Source organism: Biomphalaria glabrata, chromosome 15, assembly GCF_947242115.1.
Source record: "Biomphalaria glabrata chromosome 15, xgBioGlab47.1, whole genome shotgun sequence".
In the NCBI taxonomy this organism is placed as follows: domain Eukaryota; kingdom Metazoa; phylum Mollusca; class Gastropoda; family Planorbidae; genus Biomphalaria; species Biomphalaria glabrata.
In genome coordinates this window covers 195,962-219,667 of record NC_074725.1, presented here as the reverse complement: position 1 = coordinate 219,667, position 23,706 = coordinate 195,962, and the positions used below count along the sequence as shown (strand labels likewise).

The window sequence follows — 23,706 nt, the reverse complement described above, 5'->3', positions numbered from 1 at the left end:
CTACCTGCCCACCGGACATTTGCCCGAATGCCCATATAGCCAGTCCGCCCCTGCTTTTGGTAACCCTACCTGCCCACCGGACATTTGCCCGAATGCCCATATAGCACCCCGCCCCTGCTTTTGGTAACCCTACCTGCCCACCGGACATTTGACCGAATGCCCATAGAATCTGTTTTTAGAATCTGTTTTCTCAAATGTCTTAGATAACCTGTAATAAAATGACACCTGTTTGCTCATTATTATCCTTTGGAAAAGTCATCAATTAGAGTTTTTAGACTTATTAGTTAAGTTTCACGTGACCTAAATTTCTTAAAGCGGTGTTGGTATAAATAAAGAAAGATATTTTATTTAGGTTATATAAGTGGTTTATGATGTTTCTACATACATTCTATGTATTCTAGTGTTCTACACGTGTTGCTCGTGATACTGATTTGTAGTTTTCTGGATCCGATTTATTTATTTATTTAGACGAGTGACATTAGCTTCTTTCCAGTCAGTCGGTAGACCTACTCTCCTTTCTGTGAAGATGGAAAAAGTAAAATGTTTGTTTGTAAAATGTTTTACATTTTTCGGATGTTCCTTCAGAGTTGAAGATAGTTTACTTCCTAGTCCAAACTCCAAACCTACTGCAGGACGACGGGGGATGGGAGCGGGCAGGGTTTGAACCTGGACCATCGATAAATCCAAACGACAGCCGAGCACAACCAGGCAGTATTTTGAATACTGGCGCTAGTTCGTTGTTAAGTTATTTAAATCTAGTTAAGATGCCGTCAGGTCCAGGTGCTTCATTTGGTTTCATTTCAATCATGTCAGTTAATAGTTTCTGGATTCTTTTTTTTTCTGATGTCTATAACTACGTAAGTTTTGGACTTTAGGAGTTTAACTCAAGCAAAATGTCTTTGTGTCCTGGGGCTGAGAAGGCTGACGTATTACCAGCTGCCAAAACTTTTTGTCTAGACCCAAATCTCCATAATGTTGTAGGACGTAATCATCATCTTTTTTTGAAGTAATGTCTGTATTATATAAGATAAGAATGAGATATGGACTATAGCGCACTTACCATGTTAAAAATCATATTACCAAGAAATGGACTATAAATAATGGATGGTTTCTTAGTCCAAGTATGAGGTCAGAATTTACCAACACCATAGAAATGTTGTGATAGCTTACCACTAGTACAGGAAAGATGTTAGTGAAAAATTTACTTCCACAAGTTCAAGTCAGGATGATAAGAAGTACCATAAAAATTATCGTGCTAAGCTATTCACACTAAATAGGGTTTGACACAGGGAGACCTAAAAAACACGACCCGCGGGTAACATTCAGCCCGCGAAGCAGATCTATCCAATCGTTAGAGCAGACCTGACCACAGACCTGTCACGTTTTAGGTTCACAGGTCATAGTTCAGGTTCACAGTTCAGTTGTACTATAGCGATTGGTCTCGATCCAGCCCGTCTATAGTACTCATTATGTAAAAAAAAAAAACAGGGAGGGGTGGGGAAGGAAAATTATCAGTGTTGGGGAACTTCTCAGTGTTGGGGCACATCTCAGAGTTTGGGAACTTCTCAGTGTTGGGGCACTTCTCAGAGTTGGGGCACCTATAAATGTTGGGGCACTTCTCAGAGTTGGGGCACATCTCAGATTTAGAGCACTTCTCAGAGTTAGGGCACTTCTCAGGGTTGGGGCATCTATCAATGTTGGAGCACTTCTCAAAGTTAGGGTACTTCTCAGAGTTAGGGCACCTATCAATGTTGGGGCACTTCTCAGAGTTAGGGCACCTATCAAAGTTGGGGCACTTCTTGGAGTTAGGGCACCTATCAATGTTGGGGCAATTCTCAGAGTTAGGGCACCTATCAATGTTGGGGCACTTCTCAGAGTTAGGGCACCTATCAACATTGAGGCACTTCTCAGAGTTGGGGTACTTCTCAAAGTTAGGGCACCTATCAATGTTGGGGCAAATCTCAGAGTTAGGGCACCTATCAATGTTGGGAAACATCTCAGTCTGGACACATCTCAGAGTAGGGGCATTTCTCAGAGTAGGGGCACCTATCAATGTTGGGGCACTTCTCAGAGTTAGGGCACCTATCAACATTGAGGCACTTCTCAGAGTTGGGGTACTTCTCAGAGTTAGGGCACCTATCAATGTTGGGGCACATCTCAGTTAGGGCACCTATCAATGTTGGGGCACATCTCAGTCTGGACACATCTCAGAGTAGGGGCATTTCTCAATGTTGGGGCACTTGTCAGAGTAGGGGCACTTCTCAATGTTGGGGCATTTCTCAATGTTGGGGCACTTCTCATAGTAGGGACACTTCTCAGAGTATGGGCACATCTCAGAGTTGAGGCACTTCTCAGTGGACACATTTTATTCTGTGGTATTCTAATATTCATACAAAAGTGTTTTTTTATTCTCTAACTTTTTTTAGATTGAGTTATGGATATTAGCGCTGGCTGTGTCCTTGCCATGTGGATTCAGCATTTTAATGGTCTTGCTATTCAAAATGTGTGCAAAGATGAAATTTGAAAGCTAAACCAATGAAGAATTGGCTCTGAGTTTATATAATTCTTCAAAATTGGACAGATTATTACTTTTTACATCTGAACGTTCCAACATAAAAAAGAGAACGAGGAAGAAGAAGAAGAAGTTGAAGCTTTCAGGTTTTCTCAAATGCCAACAAAAAAATAAAAAATAAGTAAATTTTGCCTTTACATGCGTTCATAGCATTCATCCAAGCGAAACTGTAACATTTAGTAGGCGGAACGGATTTGCAACTAAATATCTTTTCCCAAAGAAACAATAATTTAACTTCTGCGCTATTAAACGATACTTTGAGTGAAAGAACTTGAAAGTCTGATTGATGTGCCACGACATTGATGTTTAAAATCTGACAAAACGTGACAATTGGTTTCTGTGTTGCGTTAATAGCAAAAACTTGCTTAATTTTCGAAAACAAAAAAATTAAGGTTGATTAGGATGTTTACAAGTACTTTGTGAGCATATAAACGTTTTCAGTTATAAAATGAGCGAAACCTGTTAAACATCATTGTATCCTATCAGAAGGTTATTATTGTATCGAGAAAACAAAACATCCAACTAGATACTACTGAAAGATTAGGAGACAACATTTTCCTAATAAAAATAGCATCTGCTCTATTTTATTTTTGGCAGTGAAAAGAATTTGGGGAATTTATTTGGCCCGCAGGCTGAAAATGTTTGTTGCAGTGATGCCAAAATGTTGTCTAGGGCTTATAAACAAGGACAGCTGGTGTTCATATAGCAAGAAGATCAAAATATGGATTTTAGGTCATCAGAAAGATCATCTGACATTATCAATGCATGTGATAACATCCAGCCAATCTTTAAAGTAAGATCGAAGTCTTAAAGTAAGATCAAAGTAATACAAAATTTCAAAGAAATATAAATTTTGATTTATTCAAATCTCAAATATGAAATCTTTTAAAGTCAGATACACAGTATCGAAACAGATACAAAGTCAAATACAGTCTTAAGTCAACAACCTAGTTTTGGGTTATTGAACAAGATCAGATGCAAGAATAAAACAAATTTTGCATAAAATAACAATATTTAGATTATCATTGAAATAACATGATTAAAATAACAAAATTTGGAAATTATATCATTTTTACTGGCCTGCCAGTTTAAATGCTAGACCATGATAACAGGCCCATCATATAAAAAAAGGTGAACCACTCAACCATCAATTATTACAATCCTGCCTATACAATGCATAAGATAACTAAGGCATAAAGAATTCGTTCTTATCTTATCCAAAGGCTTATTAAAAAATAAAGTAGAATAAGAATAATTCAACCATCTCTTTGCTAGCTAGATGTGGTCAAATGTATGCCACAAAGGTAAAAATCTGTGCAAAATATATTAGTTATTTGTTGTTGACCTTAAAGTCAACAATTTGAATCAAACATGAAAAGAAAATACTGACACAAAAATAAATGTTATTATCAAATAACACAATTCACATTGACATAAAATATGAGCATAGATTCAATTTTATGTACATTTTGTGGTCGGAAGTTACAAACAAATGTTCAGACATAAAAATTTTTTATTGACTTCTTTGTTTAAAAGTACATTTTGAACAAAGAATGTAAGGCAAACATATATTTTAAACAAAGAATTTAAGGCAATCTTTGTGTTTCTGCCTTCCTCTGTAGCTGTCGTAGAATTGTAACTGCCTTCCTCTGTAGCTGTCGTAGAATTGTAACTGCCTTCCTCTGTAGCTGTCGTAGAATTGTAACTGCCTTCCTCTGTAGCTGTCGTAGAATTGTAACTGCCTTCCTCTGTAGCTGTCGTAGAATTGTAACAATCTTGATTTCTTTAGCAAACATTGTAACAAAACATACACTGTGCATGTTAAAAATAATTAAAAACATCCTAACTTGGCAGCAATTAGTAGTTGGAAGGAAACCAGTTCTCGGAACGATGAATGGCATTTTCCCACTGGTGGTAGAGAGGTTTTAAACTGGACCAGTTGTGCTGGGATTCAAACACCTTGTCTGATTGGCGCAGGGCCAATAACTCATCCTTGTCTTTCCAAACACCTGTAAATAAAGAAACAAGTGTGGAAGCCATGAAAAAAATGGTCAAATCTAGTACCAGACACAGAATGCAAACAAAGAGAAATAAATGGAACTGGTCAGCTGACTCACTTGTTCAACAGATCATGTAAAGGCATTTTACTTAATCAATGTCAGAATCCACATACTACAGACTACCATCTGAGATTATAAACTTATTTCACAAGCCTAATCATTAGAAACCCAGAGACTATTTCAGATTGTCATCTAAAATATTGTATTTCTTTTGATATCCTCATAAAAAGAATCAACAACTTGATAAAAATTAAACAAAAACACAAATATAAACATGCCTTTGTCAAAACTGAGACAGTGAGCAAATCATGGGCAGAGATTCTAGCAATGGCAAAGGAAAATATGAGAACGTATATTCCAAACAAAGTAATCATTTTGCACATAAAAGTATATCTTTTTAAAAAAACAACTATTATATATCAATAGTAATGATAAAATAGCAAAAAGACTGAATGAAAATCTCCAGTCAGTGTAGGAGAGAACTGCTTTTGAAAAGAACTGCTTCATTTACAATTTACAAAGACTAATGTTGTTTGGACACGCAAATGTAATTATTTCCTTGTATCATGTGTATCTGGATACACTGCAACAATTAAGTCTGGCCCTGGTCTGATTGTACATCGCACTTTGAATCTTCCTTTCTAATGTAACTGCAGGCGTGGGGTGTTTAGATTTTAGTTGACTTATTACTAATTGTGATTTACCAAATTATGTTCTTTTTAATGAGTATAATTAACCAGAGCAATTAAGAACTCTACATAATAATAATGATTATAATAATTATAGCTTTTATATAGCGCTTTTTTGATGCTTATAGCATGCTGAGAGCGCTATGGTCCAATCTCATTTGTGGACCAGTGGTGGGGGAAGAGGTATCTAGGAGAGGTTTTTCATGCTGCCTTTAGGCGCTCAGTAAACACAACTCTGCTCAGATCCGGTGTCGAACCTCGAGCCCCCTTCATAGGCAGCCAAGCCAAGCAGACTGTACTTAGCCTCTCGACCATGCTTCCAACACATGAAAGTACAATCATTTGTGCGACTGTCAGGGACCAGGGCATTAAATAAGTGAAACCTTTTTGCTTATAAAGTGGAGAAGAAAAGACATCATCCAAAGAGTTGTTTTAAACTTTATGTATTTAGAGAGTTATGATCCAAAGAGAATATTTACACTTTATGTAGAAAGAGAGTTAACTCTGAAATATTTAAGGTTGAGAAATGTTTTAATTCTAAGTCTCCCAAACAACACTTTCAGCAAAGATTTCAACTCGTTTTGAATTGTCTTAAAGCATTAAAAAAAATTATTAATATAGTTATTATTTACAAAAGGTTTTCCAAATTAACACCTTTGGAAAATATGCTATGTTTAAAATTATTTCCAGATTATTGCTTGCTTTTTTTAAAAATTTAAACCAATACATTAAAAAAAATAATTAATATAGTTATTATTGACAAAAGGTTTTCCAAATTAACACCTTTGGAAAATATGCAATGTTTAAAATTATTTCCAGATCATTGCTTGCTTTTTTTTTTTAATTTAAACCAATAATAATCTTTTAATTTTTAAAACAAACAAAAAAATTACAATGTTCAGAATAACATTATCACATATGGTAAAGAAAGCCACTATTCATTCAAACTGGTTGTTGACAGTAATTTACTAATTATTATTAAAAAAAACATGAATGTTACTTCTTGGGCCACATTCTAAGGCCTAGAGTAACTTAAAGACTAAAATGACTACAGAATATTTTCTCCCAAAATCTTGTCAGGCCTAAAATAGGAAGACATGCTAAAATAGATGCTGGAAACGTGAAATAATAGAAAGTTGCAGTATGCTATACAACTGAGTGAATTGGTAAAACATGTACTTAGATAACCTACTGAGATTAGAAAGGATTACAATTAGTATTATTGTGCAGACAATTTATGATTACCAAGAAAATAACTGATAAAGTTTCTGTTTATTTGTATACCAAACTGGTTTTTTTTTTTTTTAATTTACACCCAACACGGCAATCTAATTCTAGATGTAAAACATTATTCACCTTTAGCAAGACCAGCCAAAAAAGCAGCTCCCAAACAGGACATGTCACCATTACAGCTACGGTCAATGGTCTGGTCAACAAGGTCAGCCATAAGTTGAACCAAAAAATCATTATTGGCCACTCCTCCATCAGCTCTGAAAAATTATGGAAAAATATAGTTACTGACAATGACACCTACAATTAAAGTCATAATAATTATTAGTAAAAGATGTAGTTGATGTAAAATATACTATTCTGGTCATATTGGTACCTAATATAATTAACATCTGACAACAATAATCTGTGACATTGAGAACTAATACAAATCATGGCATGTAATACATTACCTAACATGAGAAAAAGGAATCTTAGTCTCTGTAAGAACTGTCTCATACAAAGCTTTGAAGCGGAAGGCCAGGGACTCAAGCACAGCTCGCACTATGTGGGCCTTGGTGTTGTTGGGATTCAAGCCAAAAATAGATGTGACAGCTTTGTCATCATTGAATGGAGTTTGCAGGCCACTAAATGCTGGAACAAATACAACACCACCAGAATCTGAAAAACAGAAAATTAAATTCTTTTAAAAACAAATTGAAGTTACAGCCTAAAAATGTGTGCTAATTATCTCATCTGGAAATTTAGCAATACCTTAAAAAGAAATTATTTGTCCAATACATGTGTGTTTTGTTCATTTTACATATTTCATATGTTTCTTCAGGTTTGAAGATTATTACATCCTAGCCCAAACCTCACACAGGAAATAGTGAAATGTTGATATGTTTAGATAAACTCTCATTTTACTAATGGCATTTCTGTAAAATTCTACAAGTAATAAATCTTAAATTCGAATTCAATAAAATTGAAATCATTTAGCTTGTTGGTGAATTAAATATTTTAGTCAATAAATAAAATTTTAACAAGTAATGTAACAATCTATACACACAATCTCTGACTTTTCTTCAAATGCCATACTGTAATCTGTCTGACAGCAATCTGGTCAAACCTTTATTATTTTTGCAGTTAGGTGTATTTACATAGTGGCGCAGAACATGTTGAGCCAGTTTAGTTAGCATATATTGACCAGTAAAATAAGTAATATGTTAAGACAGATATTTCTTTTAGTATACATTGCCAAACGCACATTAACTCATTACAAGAGCATTACAAGACATCTCACAACGTACACATTCATATTTAAGAAAGGGACATAATACAAAAAAAAAGCATCTCCTGTAAATATTTCATGTGTTATTTCCCTAGCATTTTATAATCATGATGATTGATTATCAACAGGGTTGTTTTAAAATGATTAGAAACAGAGTTATTTTAAAATGATTAGAAATAGAGTCGTTTTTTAATTCTTCAGATTTTTAAATTTAGAAGTAGAACATAGTCAAACAGAAAAGAGGGGTTAGGGTTAAAAACAAAGAAAAGAGAGAGAAGTTCCTTTTGTCTCTAAATAATACTCCAAAATGTCATGCATCCAAAATAACCTTTGATACTTTGATGCTTTGGCACTAGTGGAAGTTATTTTTCAAAGGATTTTACCAGCAAGAGAAGCCTGCTTAAAAAACGTAAAATACTGTGGCATTAATGGTTCATTACATCAACAGATTCAATATTTTCTAACAGGAAGAGAACAAACCATAATAAATGGCTCCAAATCAATACCAATAATAAACTCATGCGTCTTAAGAAACAGTCTTAGGTGTACTGTTTCTAATTTACATAAATGATCTACCGAATTGCATTAGCATACCTTAAGAAACAGTGTTAGGTGCACTACTGTTTCTAATTTACATAAATGATCTACCGAATTGCATTAGCGTACCTTAAGAAACAGTGTTAGGTGCACTACTGTTTCTAATTTACATAAATGATCTACCGAATTGCATTAGTTCAGGAACAAAAGTCAGATTATTTGCAGACAATGGCATAATATATAGAATAAGAAAAACAACACAAGATATTGAAATTTTACAAAAAGAATTAGAAGAATTACAGAAATGGGAATCTAATCTTACCACCCAGAAAAATTCCAGTTAGAGTTAAAAAAAAAACAGAAACAAATAAAAACTACTTACTTTATTCATGGTAAACAAATCACACAGACTAAAAACTCTAGGTGTAATAATAAATGAAAAGTTATAATGAAATCCCCATATCAATGAAAGTATTGAAAAATCAAGCAGAGCAGTAGGGTTTATTAAAAGAAATTTTTACAAATCACACTAAAATGCCATATTAGAAAATGCATCCTTTGTTTGGGATCCATCAACTCAAGAAAACATTTAAAAAACTAGAACAAAATAGAGCCGTGAGATTAAAAACAAATATTCAAATTTGATTAGAGTAACACCATTAGTAAAATCACTAAACTTTGAGGCACTTCAGGACAGAAGAATAAAAAGTAAAGTAGCTCTAATACATAAAACACTAAATCATAATTTACAAATAGAAAAAAAAAACCTAATGAAATACTCAGAAAGACACAAAGATAGAGGGCATTTCTTATCCATACACTAGAAAACATTCATACAAGTGCTCCTTCTTTCATAGTGCCATTTGAGAATGGAATGGGTTGCCTGAATTAGCCAGGAAAACCAACAACTTAGCAGAGTTTAAGTCATTGATTAATATGCAAGACTAGATTGACACAGGAAATGTGTAGAACATATTTATCTTCTTCTTTGAAGTAATGTCTGTAATATATAACATAAGAAGATAAGAAGACTTCTGTACGGAGAGTTGTGTGCAGGAAAGCGCTCCCAAGGAGGCCAATACAAGTGCTACAAAGACACTCTCAAGAGCTCCTTCAAGGAATGCGATATCGACATCCACGGCTGGGAAGCACTAGCTCTCGATGGCTCCTCATGGCGAGAAGCTGTGAGTCTCGGAGTCTCAAGATTTGAAGCAAGAAGAGTGGCCAAGGCGAAAGAGCGCCGGATCAACAAAAAGCTGAGAGAAGAAACAGGCCTATCTGCAACTGACATAACCCAACCATGTCACATATGCTGCCGGCTTTTTAAAGCGAGGATTGGACTTTACAGCCATCTTCGAGTCCATAGGAAATGAGAAATGTGCTCATTTTCAACCACGCAGGAGGAGCTATATATATATATATGTAAAAAGATTCATTACATCACACATAACCTAATACCTTCATTGCATACACAACAATGGCCTCAAAATAACCAACATGAGAACATTATTATCATTACAAACTTTAAATGAGAAAATAACTTCTTTTAGTAATTGTTTGAAGCTACTGAGGAGTTTCCCATACAGCTATTGAATAATATTCCTTCAATTTTTCTATCATGCTCTCTGCTAACCATAACATATATGCCACCCCTTGATTCCTTTAACTATGAATCTGATATGCATCCTTATGAGGATACTCTCAAGGCAGAAATAGAAAAAAAAAGTAAAGTTTCCCTTTCAGACCTTGTGGTCTATAGGGCATATAGTGTAAAGGTCAACTGTTTCTGTGGCCTACAGTTAACGAGAGTGTCATGTGGCTAGCACAACGACCAAATGCCTTTACTTTTCACCAACTAATGTCAGGTATCCATTACAGCTGGGTGGACTCAGAGGCGCCCGATGATCCCGAAATTAAAAATTCCAGGATTTGAACCCCAGTCCCCGGTTCAGAAGCCAAGCGCCTTACCTCTCAGCCACCGCTCCTACCAAAGCAAAAATATTACTTCCAAAAGACAGAAAGAGCCCTAAAAGATAAAATTCTTACCTGGGACAGATTGTGCCAGCACCGAACTCTCAGACACATTATTTAGTAATCCTAAAGACTTCATCCAGTCAATAATACTACCAGTGTCTGCAGATTGGCCCTCAGCCAGAAATACAAGTTCTTTTTTTATTTTCCAGCCAACAAGAGGGTACAAGCCTGTCAAATAAAAAAAACAACTACTTACTTAATCTTGACAAAGCAAGAAACTATTACTTCATACAACTAGCAGGAAATGAGAAGGCTGACACACTCGCCAAGAGTGGGAGAACAAACTCACAAGTAAACTCTGCACTCTATCCAGAAGAAATGAAGAAATTAATTGTAGATAAAATAAATGAGAAATGGATGAGCTCCCATCCAAATCACAAGAAAGATGATGCTTACTATAAGCTATCCCGACAAGACCAACGTCTAATCTTTCGACTCAGGACCGGACACAACAGAATGCGACAACACATGTTCCGGAAGCTCAAAATTGGAACCAGTGAAATCTGCCCATGTGGAGTATCACCAGAAAATGCCGACCACGTCCTCCAAAACTGCTCTCTCTACCAAGAGGCCCGTATAAGACATTGGCCCCAAATCACCCCAATAGAAAGAAAACTATATGGAGAGCTCCCTGATTTGGAAACCACTGCGCAGTTCATCTCATGTATTGGTCTAGTCATATGAACACTCCAACATAACAATGAGAACGATGAAGAAGAAGAAATACTAACCAGTAAAATAAAGTAACTATAAAAGCATTTTTTCTCAATTCAATTCTAAAGATTAAGGAGTGCAGTATTTCACATAACTACGCAAACTCCATTGCGACCTGCATATTTTGCCACACCAAATACAAAGTCATCCCCAGGGGGGTCTACTTAAGTTGTCAATTTGTTGTCATTTTTATCTACAGCAAGGGCCCCAGCCTTAGTCTCTAATGTGTGCCCCACGACCTTCGTGAGAGTTCTCCAGCTGTTTCCCGCTGCCAACTGCTTTCTTCTATGCAAGTGGTTTAAATGTTGCCTGATTGATCTTTATAGTGCATCCAAGGGGCACCTCTGTTACGCCTACCTTCTTTACGCTTTCTAAAAAAAGTAACACTCAGCCACAAAAAAATTTTTTTTTAAAGAATTATGGGGGCTGGATCAATCAGAAAAAAAAGGTACCCTATTTTAATTTCGATCGCAGAAAATAAACAAGCAGAAATAGTAAAACAATAAGAAAAATCCAACAGTAAAACAAAATGGCTGAATAAAAAACTAACTTAATTTAGATTTATTTTAATGAGCTAAGAATCTCAACAGATTTTAATATAGTCAAATTAATAAGATATTCAAACCTATCTTAATATTTCCTAACATTTTAATTGAACAAATAACTTTGTCCAAGTCTAATTGATGATTTCTTAAGATCCCATTACACACAATCAAACACATTTATATTTTAATTTAATTGTAACTTACCTGCAATTGAGGCATGAGGTTTGTTTCCAGTGTTCAGATCCAGAAATGTTCCAGTGCCCATTGTACATTTCACATCCCCAACTTCAAAGCAGCACTGACCAAACATGGCACCTTGTTGATCAGCAACCTGCAAAGCAAGTTTTGGGAAATCCAACTCAATTCTTTCTTGAAAAACACACACATGAAATTAATGTTTCTGGACAAGACATAATGGTCCAAAAATAATTGTAAGTGTAGTCTTAATTGTGGCAAAAAATATGCAAAATATATATATAAAAAATGCTTAAAAAAGAAAAAAAGTAATACATGTTAAACTTAACAAGACTGAGAGTACTGTGGGTAAAAGGAAAGAGGATGAAAAGAGATGAAAGTTTTATGCATAAGGTTTCTAGCTAACAACATGCTGGCTAAAATACAAAAAAATCAATGAATTACTTATAACTAAAATCCTATGGATGACTTATTAAAAATATTTTTTGTACTTCCAAGTGACAGTTAATTTTAATCACTAGTTTTATATTTTAAAAAAATATAGTATCATTCTTTCACAACAAGAGACAAAAGGTATGTTGCCCACTCTAAACACAATTGACCTTGTGTCCTAATAGTGAAAAATGTACAGTTCATTTGTTATCAGTAGCCTAAAGTTAACAATAATAAAATTTTTTTATCTTTCCCCAACATAAAATGAAACTGTGTAGCATTAGCACTTCTCCAAAAGTAATATGGCAGTAAGAATGCTAATTCTTATTTCAATTTATAAACAAGACTGAAAGACTTGTGACTAGTGAACTAAATAACAAAATCAAAATTTTCCACCAACCTGAACCAAAAACAAAAGAACTCTGATACCGTAGATTTAGACTACTTCCACTTACCACAGCTGAGATGGGAATATGAAAACCAACTGTTTTAATGTCTGTCCAGCCAAAGTCACCACTAAAGGAAAAAATGACAAAATGCAGAATTTCTTACTTTGGGGCCACTAACTAACAAGAGATGAAATGGCAGTTGTCTTTTTTAAAGGGCGAAACATTTTTAAATGTGCTTTGTAGTTATAAATTCATATTTGAGCATAATCAAAGTTTAAAAAATGTAATTATTAAATTAAGTGACTTGTTTCATCTTCTAAGTTCAAACATTCATACAGATTTTGAGAGAAGCATATGTAACAAGATTGATTCAAAAATGTTCTTGTGAAGAATACATATCACTAACTTTTTGCCAAAGTGATTCTAATATACACCCGTCTTTCTTACATCAGAACAGTCAAGTTTCTCCAAAGTGATGTAGCTTCATTTTATTGACCTCCCTTGCATAAGCACTAATAAAAATTTGAGAAACACTGCTTTAACTCATTAGCTACTATTGTGACCAAATGCGCCCATCCCCCACTCGCTACTAATGCGCCCGCGACAGCACACACACAGCATGACTTGTGTACCTCTCGTTTCCCTGCACGACATGTGGTATTATTTTGAGCTGGCTGTTTTTTTTTAAATAAGTAGAAATATAGATCGTTTCTTAAAAAAAAACGGATGTTTTTACGTCTTTCACTTCAGTTTCTATGGGCCTTCAAAGTTTGTTGATTTTTTTTTCAATTTTCCTTTTCTCAATGACCTTTCATTTTTAGACCCATTATCGCAAATAATACACTAAATACAGCTAATAATGAACTTGATATTGATCAAGACATTGATCATTAGAATTTAGCGCTACATTTAGACTTAGATCTAGCTTGTCCGATTCAGAGGGAGAGTGAAGGAAACATTAGATCGATCATCTAGCCTAGATCTAGACTATTCTGGATCTAGCGTCAATGAATCTTCAACATCTTTGACTGATATTTTGAACAGTTTTTATTTACCACATGAAAACTTTAGATGAAATAGATCTAGTTGGGGGTGTACACAACGTTGGTTTGGACAATGGTTTGATTACTTTTACTTGGTTATGCTAGAAGTCATGAAATCTGAGACACATGCAGAACCACATCAGCATGATGCCATGTTCAGGCAACTAAGGGCCTCACGCGCACCCAGTGAAAGTCAGTAAATACTCAAGACACATGCAGAACCACATCAGCATGATGCCATGTTCAGGCAACTAAGGGCCTCACGCGTACCCAGTGAAAGTCAGTAAATACTCAAGACACATGCAGAACCACTTCAGCATGATGCCATGTTCAGGCAACTAAGGGCCTCACGCGCACCCAGTGAAAGTCAGTAAATACTCAAGACACATGCAGAACCACATCAGCATGATGCCATGTTCAGGCAACTAAGGGCCTCACGCGTACCCAGTGAAAGTCAGTAAATACTCAAGACACATGCAGAACCACTTCAGCATGATGCCATGTTCAGGCAACTAAGGGCCTCACGCGTACCCAGTGAAAGTCAGTAAATACTCAAGACACATGCAGAACCACTTCAGCATGATGCCATGTTCAGGCAACTAAGGGCCTCACGCGTACCCAGTGAAAGTCAGTAAATACTCAAGACACATGCAGAACCACTTCAGCATGATGCCATGTTCAGGTAACTAAGGGCCTCACGCGCAACCAGTGAAAGTCAGTAAATACTCAAGACACATGCAGAACCACATCAGCATGATGCCATGTTCAGGTAACTAAGGGCCTCACGCGTACCCAGTGAAAGTCAGTAAATACTCAAGACACATGCAGAACCACATCAGCATGATGCCATGTTCAGGTAACTAAGGGCCTCACGCGCACCCAGTGAAAGTCAGTAAATACTCAAGACACATGCAGAACCACATCAGCATGATGCCATGTTCAGGTAACTAAGGGCCTCACGCGCACCCAGTGAAAGTCAGTAAATACTCAAGACATATACAGATTTTATATATAAGCATAATGTTAATTGTATAAGCCTACTAAATTAGTACTTATAAACATTACTGGTCTTTGGGTAAATGTTAAAGGTTACCAAAAATTACAGATTCGATTGGGGGGGGGGGGGGGGGGTTTCCATTACTCTTCAAAAAATCAGGCACTCGAACAAATTTTCGTCTTTACCTGTTGTTTTTATTGTTTTAATCTTGTAAAACCTATTCAAGTTATACATCATTTTAAAGGTCATCCATTTCTCTTTTTTAGAAGTATTTTTTTGTTATTGATAGATGTTGTTTTATGTTTTTTAAAATATATTTTGTAAAGTCAATCTATTTCTGTTTTGGGGTTACCTCCCTTTGCTTAGTATTTAGAGAGATGCTGCTTAGGTATAGGCTTAGTAGCTATTGAGTTAATAAAATGGTAATTTGATCCCATGAAAAAAAAACAACAAAAAAAAACAAACCATTAAATATCTTGAAAAAATATTTAAATAATTATTCAAAATACAATTAAGAAAAAAAAAGAAATGGCTGATGATTTCTTGTTAGTTTTTAAATCTTTCTTTTGGTTTGTTGTGAAGTAGGAAATGTCAAACAATGCAGTCACCAGTGCAGAATAAAATATATCAATAAATATGTCACAAAATATAGGCACAAACACTGACCTGGTGTCATTGATAACTGGTAATATTGTCATGGGAATGTTGAGAAGACCACAGACTATACCACTCCATTCCATCTGTACACATAGATAACATAATCATTACACATAGATAACATAATCATCACACATAGATAACATAATTATTACACATAGATAACATAATCACTACACATACATAACATAATCATTACACATAGATAACATAATCATTACACATAGATAACATAATCATTCACTTAAATGGAAAACATGATCATTGCTGTACTTGGAAAACACAGTTATTGACTTACAATGAGAACACAATTATTGACGTGCATAGAAAACTTATTCACATAACTGGTAAACATAATCATTGATAGACTAACCCCGACCCCAGTGAGTAGCAAAGAAAACAACATGCAAACATTAAATGGTGTCAAAAGAGAAATGAACTAAGGTCATGTCTAGAGTTCAACATTCAAAGAAAGAAGACAGACAGAAGGACACTTCAGAAAGTACAATGGGAGAGTGTTACATGACAATGCCACATTCAGGCAACTTCTACTAGCTATTCAAGTTGTATACATTTAATAAAATGAAAAAGAAAAATGATTTACAGATTGACACTTTTGAGTTTAAGATGGGAGTGTGTTGCTACTTCAGCTAGACATTGAAGCAGTCAAGCTTTCAGAAACAAAGAAGAAACAGAATTGCACTTTTAAATATTCAAAAACATGCACATTGACTGACACTTTTGAATGTACGCTATACACCCCCTCACCGTAACATTATAATTAAACCAAAAGACATTGGCGGGAAAGAAGATAGCTTAGTCGGTATCCAGGATCTTATTGCAATACAAACTCTAAATAGAAGCCGGGGAAAGAAGATTGCTGTGGTTGGTACCCAGAAATGTATTGCATTACAAATCCTAAACAATAGCCAGGGAAAGAAGATTGGTCTGATACAGAATAGTTTAGTAGCTATTTAGCCCCTATGGTTTGAGAATTAAATGATCAACAAAACACTTTCATATGTTAGGATTAATTTAACTAGTAAAACAGAAGTTTGCTACCTGGAATGGATCAAAAAGGCCAGTAGAGCTGGCACATGAATAATCAGTGGCATGAATATTCCCACCTGTAAGTTTCCATAGCAACCAGGTGTCAATGCATCCAAACATGGCCTTTCCCACTGCTGCTCTCTGTCGGATCTAAACCAAAATTTAAAAAAAATGTCAATAGAAGATACGTAAATTTTTTTTTTTAAATTACTGAAATATTAAAACAAAAACAATGACTAAAGACTTTCTAGACAAAATTAAGCCACTAAACAACAAAGCAACATTTACAATTAAGACAGCAAAAAGTTAGAAGATCATCTCATCAGTTCCATATATGTCCCAGTGAACCTTGCCAGTATTTGCCTTTGATGTAAATAATTTGCACTACTATTTATACAATATTTAGTTCACATTGAACAAAGTTTGGATTTATTTCTTTTCCTGTGGATTGACTTTGAAAGGATGGAAGTTCAAGCAGCTTAATAATCCATTACAAAAGATGGAGGATCAATAAAAGAAATAAAAAGTGTGTTTAAGCTTTCGCATCCGCTGCCATGAGCAAACAGTGGAAAATCTGGAAGAGTGACATCAAACTAAAGCTGTATTCTTCACTAGTGGTCTCTAAACTCCAATATAGTTGTGAAAAATGGACACTGAATGCTGAGGCTGAAAGAAGACAGAAGTAAAGGCTAGAGAAAAATGCAGGGTATCAGATACCAAGAAGACACATGAGTTTGTACTGTTACAAGTCAACACTGTGGCTGGCACTGTGAAGAGATGAAAGCTGAGCTGGTTGGGTCATATTGTAAACATGACTCACTGTCATAAGTCACCCTTCAAGGAACAGGGGAGGAAAGCACGAAGAAGGGGGTTGTTCAAAGAAAAGCTGGCTGGGCAATGTAAAAGAATGGACCACCTCTCTCTTGATATCCTATTAAAAACTGGGAAAAATGGGAGGGATTTGGTTATGCAAACCGTCACAGCAGCGCTATGTAGAAAGTCAAAAGACATATGAGATGACTACTGTGTGATTCAGTGTATAATGAATTAAATCCACTAAAGTGCTGCTAAATTGAGAGATAATAATAACACAAATATTCTACTCTGTCAGCTCTCAAAGCAACAATATACATTCCATCAGTCTCTTGAGCTATGATGATTTTATTGATATATTTTGTCATTAATATGAAGCTCTTAATTAAGCACACATTGATTCTATCACTACCAAACTACCAGTATCATGAGAGGAATGTTGTTATTTTCAGTGAGCAATAAATAATGTCAACAATTGTCAAAGAACATTACAAGATCAAATGGCATCACACATGTCTTTACTAGCATGATTAAAGGCTATTTTACTTTTATCCATGACAAAGAAAGACCCAAATCCTTAAAGCAGCAACATTTTTTTTAGTACAGTGATATTTATAACTAATTTTTCTGAAAATGTTTTTTTCCTGGCACTATTGATCAGGACATATTATTACCAAAAGACATCAATGTCATTCAGACAATTCTCTGACAAATAAAAATATTATATAAAATTAATAATAATAAAAATAAAAAAAAATATTTTGCAAAATGACACTACCGGTGTAAAAGAAGAATTAATGTCAACATTTTTTTTTGTAATTAAACATTACCAGCAAAATGTACCTTGAAACTAAGTAAAGGAGTAAAGCACACCTGTCAGGCCTTGCAATCTATAGGTAAGATGATGTAAAAGTCATCTGTTTCTATGGCCAACAGTTAACAGTCATGTGGCCAGCTCAACAACCAACAGGCTCAACTTTTCCCAACTAATGTCAGGTACATGTTAGAATCCAAAATTCAAAACCCCTCAGTTCGAAAGCCAAGCACTTTACCCCTCAGCCACCATAAAAACTGTAAAACAAATATTTTTTTCTCTTATTAAGCTACGCACAAGACTATTAGACTCACCTGAGGAAACTTATCAAGTGCCCACAATAGTCTCATGGTTACTTGCTTTGACATGAATTTTAAGACACTAGCTGCCAGATGACGCTTCCTTCTTAGAAAGAAATGAAGAACTTTGGCGCCAGCATTCAATGTTCGAAGTGTGTATGACTTGTTCCATATAGCCACATAATCAGCGGCTCGTAAATCTTGCCATGAGATGAAATTATGGAATGGTATGCCTGTTTCACTGAAAAAAAGTTGCAATGTTTTGATGCATAAATACTCTGATTCCATGACTAACTGTCAAAATGCCATTCTAGACTGTTTAATGTCTAGATCCTATCCTAATTGGTTAATGATTAGGAACTCTCCTCAATATGTTAATGTCTAAACATTCTTCTGAACCTGGGAATGATTAATTATGTTTTTCATCCAGTCAATTTTTAGGACACTTTCCTCTTTCTAGCAATGTCTAGAAAATCGAATCAATCCAATGCCTAGAAAATAATTAAAAAAACAAATGATATTGAATTCCTAGGACTAACAACAAGCTTTAGTCACCAACCCACTAGATACTTGTACTTGATCCATAGTTAACAAATCTCAAGCAACTGACCTTATCTTCTTATCTTATATAATACAGACGTTACTTCAAAAAAGAAGATGATTACGTCCTACGTGTCATGCATTTAGACATGCATATTAACCAATGACTTAAATTCTGCCAAGTCACTGGTTTTCCTGGCTAGCTCAGGCAACCCATTCCATGCTCTAATAGCACTAGGGAAGAAGGAGTATTTGTACAAATTTGTCCTAGCATATGGGACGAGGAATGTGCCTTTATCTTTGTGTCTTTCAGAGTATTTTATTAAATTTTGTTTTTGTATTTGAAGATTATGGTTCAGTGTTTTATGTATAATTGCTACTTTACATTTGCGTCTTCTGTCATGAAGGCTTTCTAAATTTAGTGATTTTACTAAAGGTGTTACTCTAGTCAAATGTGAATAATCGTTTGTTATGAATCTCACTGCTCTATTTTGTGTCTGTTCCAGTTTCTTAATGTTTTCTTGAGTTGAGGGGACACAATTGGAGGATGCATATTCTATTATTGGCCTAACCAAGGTTAAATAACATTTACCTGTCCCAGGTAACAAAGGTAGCCCTCATTGTTGTGATTCCCATACAAGTAATCTGCTCTGCCTGGAGCCCAGCATCTGAAAGACAAAGCATTAACATCTTTGAATTAGAAAGTAAGAAAACAAAAGAATAATCGAACTGCTTTCCTGTCCCTCTGGATTATTCTACTAAATATCTATGTTTACTGCTCTGCCCAGAAACATTTTTTTCATGTCCTTACCACTTACAAATATTTTTTGAACAGTTTAAAAAGTTTCTTTTTTTTTTAGTCCTAAATTTGTAAATTGATTAACACCATATATTTTACATGTCTTAATACAAGGCTAAAACACTTGCATTCAAAGATTATTAAACATGATGTCTACTGCCACAGAAATTGATAACTTTTGTATTGAAACTGTCAAAATAGGCACTAGCTAAAAAATAAGAAAAATTACATTTGGGCAAGTAGTGTGATGGGTAAATCAGGTTAAGTACTGTCATTGGAAGACTTAATGGATAAGTCAGGACAATTACTGCCTTTAGCAGACATAAAGAGCAAATGTAGGCAGTACTTATGTCTAGATAAACTTACCTTGTCTAGAATCACAGTAATGTATAAATATTGCTTAATGTGGATTAGCAGGCTATCAGAAAGATCTTTAGTGTCACTTCCAAAGATCGCATCACAATGAAGAGATTAGAAACAGGATTATTACAGCAACTGGACCCCACCTTGACCTGCTAACCACTGTCAAAAAATGTCAACTCAAATTCTATGGCAACATCACAAGGTCCCCAGGGCTTGGAAAAACCTTCCTTCAGGGGACAGTACCAGGAAGAAAAAGAGGAAAACAGATGAAGCGATAGGAAGACAACATCAAAAAATGGATAAGCTTGTCACTGAATGAAATTTTAACCAAGGCAAAGAACAGAGAGGAATGGAGAAAGACAGTTGACAGATATTGCGTGATGTGGTAGCCCAATGTTTCAACAGACTGAGGAATAGGTGAAGGTCTCTTCTCCAAGCACAAAATCACTCATCCATATTGCAAAACAATTTACCACCTAAGACATACTTTTTCTAAAACACCGAGCTTCAACGAGCTTCTTACAATGAGACACTTAGACACTGTCCTTAAGAAACAACACATAATGAAAACTATACATGCGGCGAGGGCGGCCAAACCCTGATGACGGTGTTGAATCAAAGCCAACTGGAAGTCCAATACCCGATACATGGCAAGCCTTTCAACGCAAGGAAACCGACTCTTATAGGCACGTGGAATGTAATCCTATGCCGAACTGGAAGTCGAACACTTAGTGAAGTTGTGACTGATGGAGGACCTCAGAACAGTGGACACCAGGTGGGAGGAGGCTTCAGACATTGCCAGTGACAGATCATTATGGAGACAGCTTGCCGCCCAATGCGCCAAACGGCGCGGGAGGACCTAAGTCTAAGTCTAAGTCACTTTCCCTAATCCGGTAATTCTCACCTAATATACTTTCTTTCGCCACACTAATGACATCATCTACAAGCTTCTGAGGATCTAGTTCAAACCAACCAGGATTTGGTTGCAGAAGCTGTTGCTGTAAGCCAAAATAAATTTACATAAATAGATTTACATAAATAGATTTACATAAATAGGTTTACTAACAAAAAAAATATTTGGTCAACATGACAGCAACTAACCTTATAAAATAAGGAAGAATGCCAAATATAACTTTATTAAATCAATTTTCAGGAGACTGCCTAATAGATTATTGATGTATTATAGAAAGACTATTTAAGTAACATTTTTCTTTTCAAAAGTATTATAGCAAGATAGACCTACTCTATTGTTCTCATCAGCATGAATATAACTTTCATAATGAGAGTGCGTCAATGATAATAATTTTAGTACTGACAGAGATTCATTGTTTTAATTTAGTCCAAACTATTTTTCTAGAAATGTTTTTTTATAGTCATTCTTTATTTAAATAAACAACTCCCGATATGTTTTAAATTAGTTATTTATAAAAGTAAAAGATAAAACTAAAAATATTTTTTTTTTAATCTATTTACTTGTTTAGTAGCGGAGCCTTGTAGTCGAGCAGTCTTTGTATAGACATGTCCACGAATGTTTGTGGTACCAACATCAATGGACAGAATGTATTCTGGAGATTTTCGATTTGAGACACTTTTTTCCTGGACTTGAGCGGTTTTGTTGACTAGATTTCTTTTTACTGAATGTTTAGCCGAAGAATTCTCAGCATCACCCAGCATGTTAACATGAGTGTATAGAGCTGAACCTGTAGACATCAGAAAATCCTGAAAATAATGAAATATTCTTGACAGAAATACTGTCATAGATCATGTAGTTATGATGTAGATTAGAGATAATACAGATCATGTAGTTATGATGTAGATTAGAGATAATACAGATCATGAAGCTATGACGTACTGGCAGGGCCGGTCCTAGCAATTGCGGGGCCCTATGCGAAACTGATTGCGCGGGGCCTAGTCTGTGTGGGAATAAGGATAATAAGTGAAAATTAAGATTTTGTATAAGAAAAAAAATTTGACTTTACTAAGTTAAAAATTGCAATCTGTACTTTACGAACCTTGTAACCAACGGCATATTTATAAAAGTATAAATAAAGTATTGGAACTTCCGATTAAGGTATAAATTTCCTTTTATCACGCGTAGGATTGGCGTTTTCCGTTATTTATGACACCCATAAAGACAATTTTGTCTATTTTCCTGGAAATTTTAAAAATTTTTCAGGAGATTTTAATAAATTCAGGAGATTTCCTGGAGTTTTTCGTATATATTTTGCAATTTAATAATTACACCCTGAATTAGCGCGGGGCCTATGAAAGCACTGGCCCACTGCGACCACATTGGTTGCAGTGGCCTAAGACCGACCCTGCGTACTGGTACATAGAGATGATAAGAGAGAGTACTTGATTTGAAAGATTTATTTATTTAATACTTTAAAAAATACCTTAAAAAGAAATGTAAAAAAAAAATAGTTTCTGTAATTTATAAGATAAATGATTAGGAACAACATAGATAGGTTGCGTGTCAATGTGTTATGCGCCAGGAGGCCAATTGACTCCGGCTTCAGCCTGCAATCCTTTTGGGTATGCTCCCATAGCCTTTGATCTGCCAAGATCAATATCAAAGTTTTTTTCCCTATCTGCCACCTGGGGACGTGCTTGGTAGAAGATGGTAGCTCCCCCAAACTATGTAAAGAGAACTGCCTGATCTAGAAACCACTGTGCAGTTCATCTCAAATATAGAATTACATATCTGAACCCTTGTAAAATGAGAACAAAGAAGAAGAAATAAGATAAATCATGTACTAAATAAAGTAAAGATCTAGGACTAGAAGACTCTACTATGTTACTTAAGACTTAGATTTAGATCTATATAAGTTATGTAGAATCTAGAGTCAAGGTATGTAGATCTATACCTAGATTCTAGATCTAATCTAGACACTCTTGATTACATTTTAGATTATCAGGTATAATTATATGTCATTAGAATTAAATCTAGATTTATATCAGTATATGATAATATATGATTATTTTAATAGATCTATAAAATATAATAGATCTATCTATATATATATATGTAATTGTATCAAATGTGTGCATAGCATAGGAAACATCATTCGGATCATTGATAACAAGTTTAAGTTTGTGGGACGCGCAATGGACAAGGTCTGCTTTTGGATATTTTTCATGAATCCTTGCCTGAACACAGTTCTGAATGCTTGCCTTGGCCGAGTAGTTAGTCCATGTATAGACTGTACTTGCTGACTAGGATACAGGAAGTGTGTCTCTCTGAACAACAGGGACAAAACCAATGAATTCTTCTTGAATACAATAGCCTTCAACTAATCTAACGCTCAAACACATACTATTTAGTTCCAGAGATACCTGTATTTTCTACAACTACAACTGTACTTCAGTCACCAGTGGAAGCACTATTTGTTCATAGTTGATTAATTGCTACTTAGATTTTAATCTATCTACTAATGATCAAAGCTACAAAACAAAAAAAAATGGTTAGAATTTGGCTTCTCAGAATCCAGGTGGGGGGAGGGGTGCAAGTGCACCACATTGCACCCCCCTGCAGGCGCCTATGGTCCCCCCCCCTCCCACCCAACAGTGTAGCCTGTGTGAGTGTAGGTTTAGAGTAGTCTTTAGTCAAGACTCTAATCTATACTATAGTTAGTTAGTCAATAGTAATTTTAGTATATCACTA

General features: G+C 35.3%; 1 protein-coding gene across 6 annotated transcripts in view; it reads right to left on the bottom strand.

Moving 5' to 3' along the window:
• Nucleotides 1-3,406: 3,406 nt before the first annotated feature.
• Nucleotides 3,407-23,706, bottom strand: part of LOC106070951 (putative glycerol kinase 5) — a 40,346-nt gene continuing 20,046 nt past the window's right edge. For 3 of the 6 annotated variants that reach the window (XM_056012590.1, XM_056012587.1, XM_056012589.1), the window contains exons 2-13: nt 21,516-21,742; nt 20,947-21,040; nt 19,473-19,548; nt 18,356-18,581; nt 16,427-16,564; nt 15,374-15,447; nt 12,734-12,794; nt 11,856-11,982; nt 10,405-10,560; nt 7,004-7,211; nt 6,678-6,811; nt 3,407-4,581 (exon numbers count right to left, since the gene is read on the bottom strand). In XM_056012590.1, coding sequence (XP_055868565.1) covers nt 4,430-4,581; nt 6,678-6,811; nt 7,004-7,211; nt 10,405-10,560; nt 11,856-11,982; nt 12,734-12,794; nt 15,374-15,447; nt 16,427-16,564; nt 18,356-18,581; nt 19,473-19,548; nt 20,947-21,040; nt 21,516-21,716 — 1,647 coding nt within the window. In that variant the 5' untranslated portion in view covers nt 21,717-21,742 and the 3' untranslated portion in view covers nt 3,407-4,429. Of the gene's footprint in view, nt 4,582-6,677; nt 6,812-7,003; nt 7,212-10,404; nt 10,561-11,855; nt 11,983-12,733; nt 12,795-15,373; nt 15,448-16,426; nt 16,565-18,355; nt 18,582-19,472; nt 19,549-20,946; nt 21,041-21,515; nt 21,762-23,706 lie in introns of all 6 variants that reach the window. The other 3 variants (XM_056012586.1, XM_056012588.1, XR_008775042.1) reach the window with 2 other exon arrangements.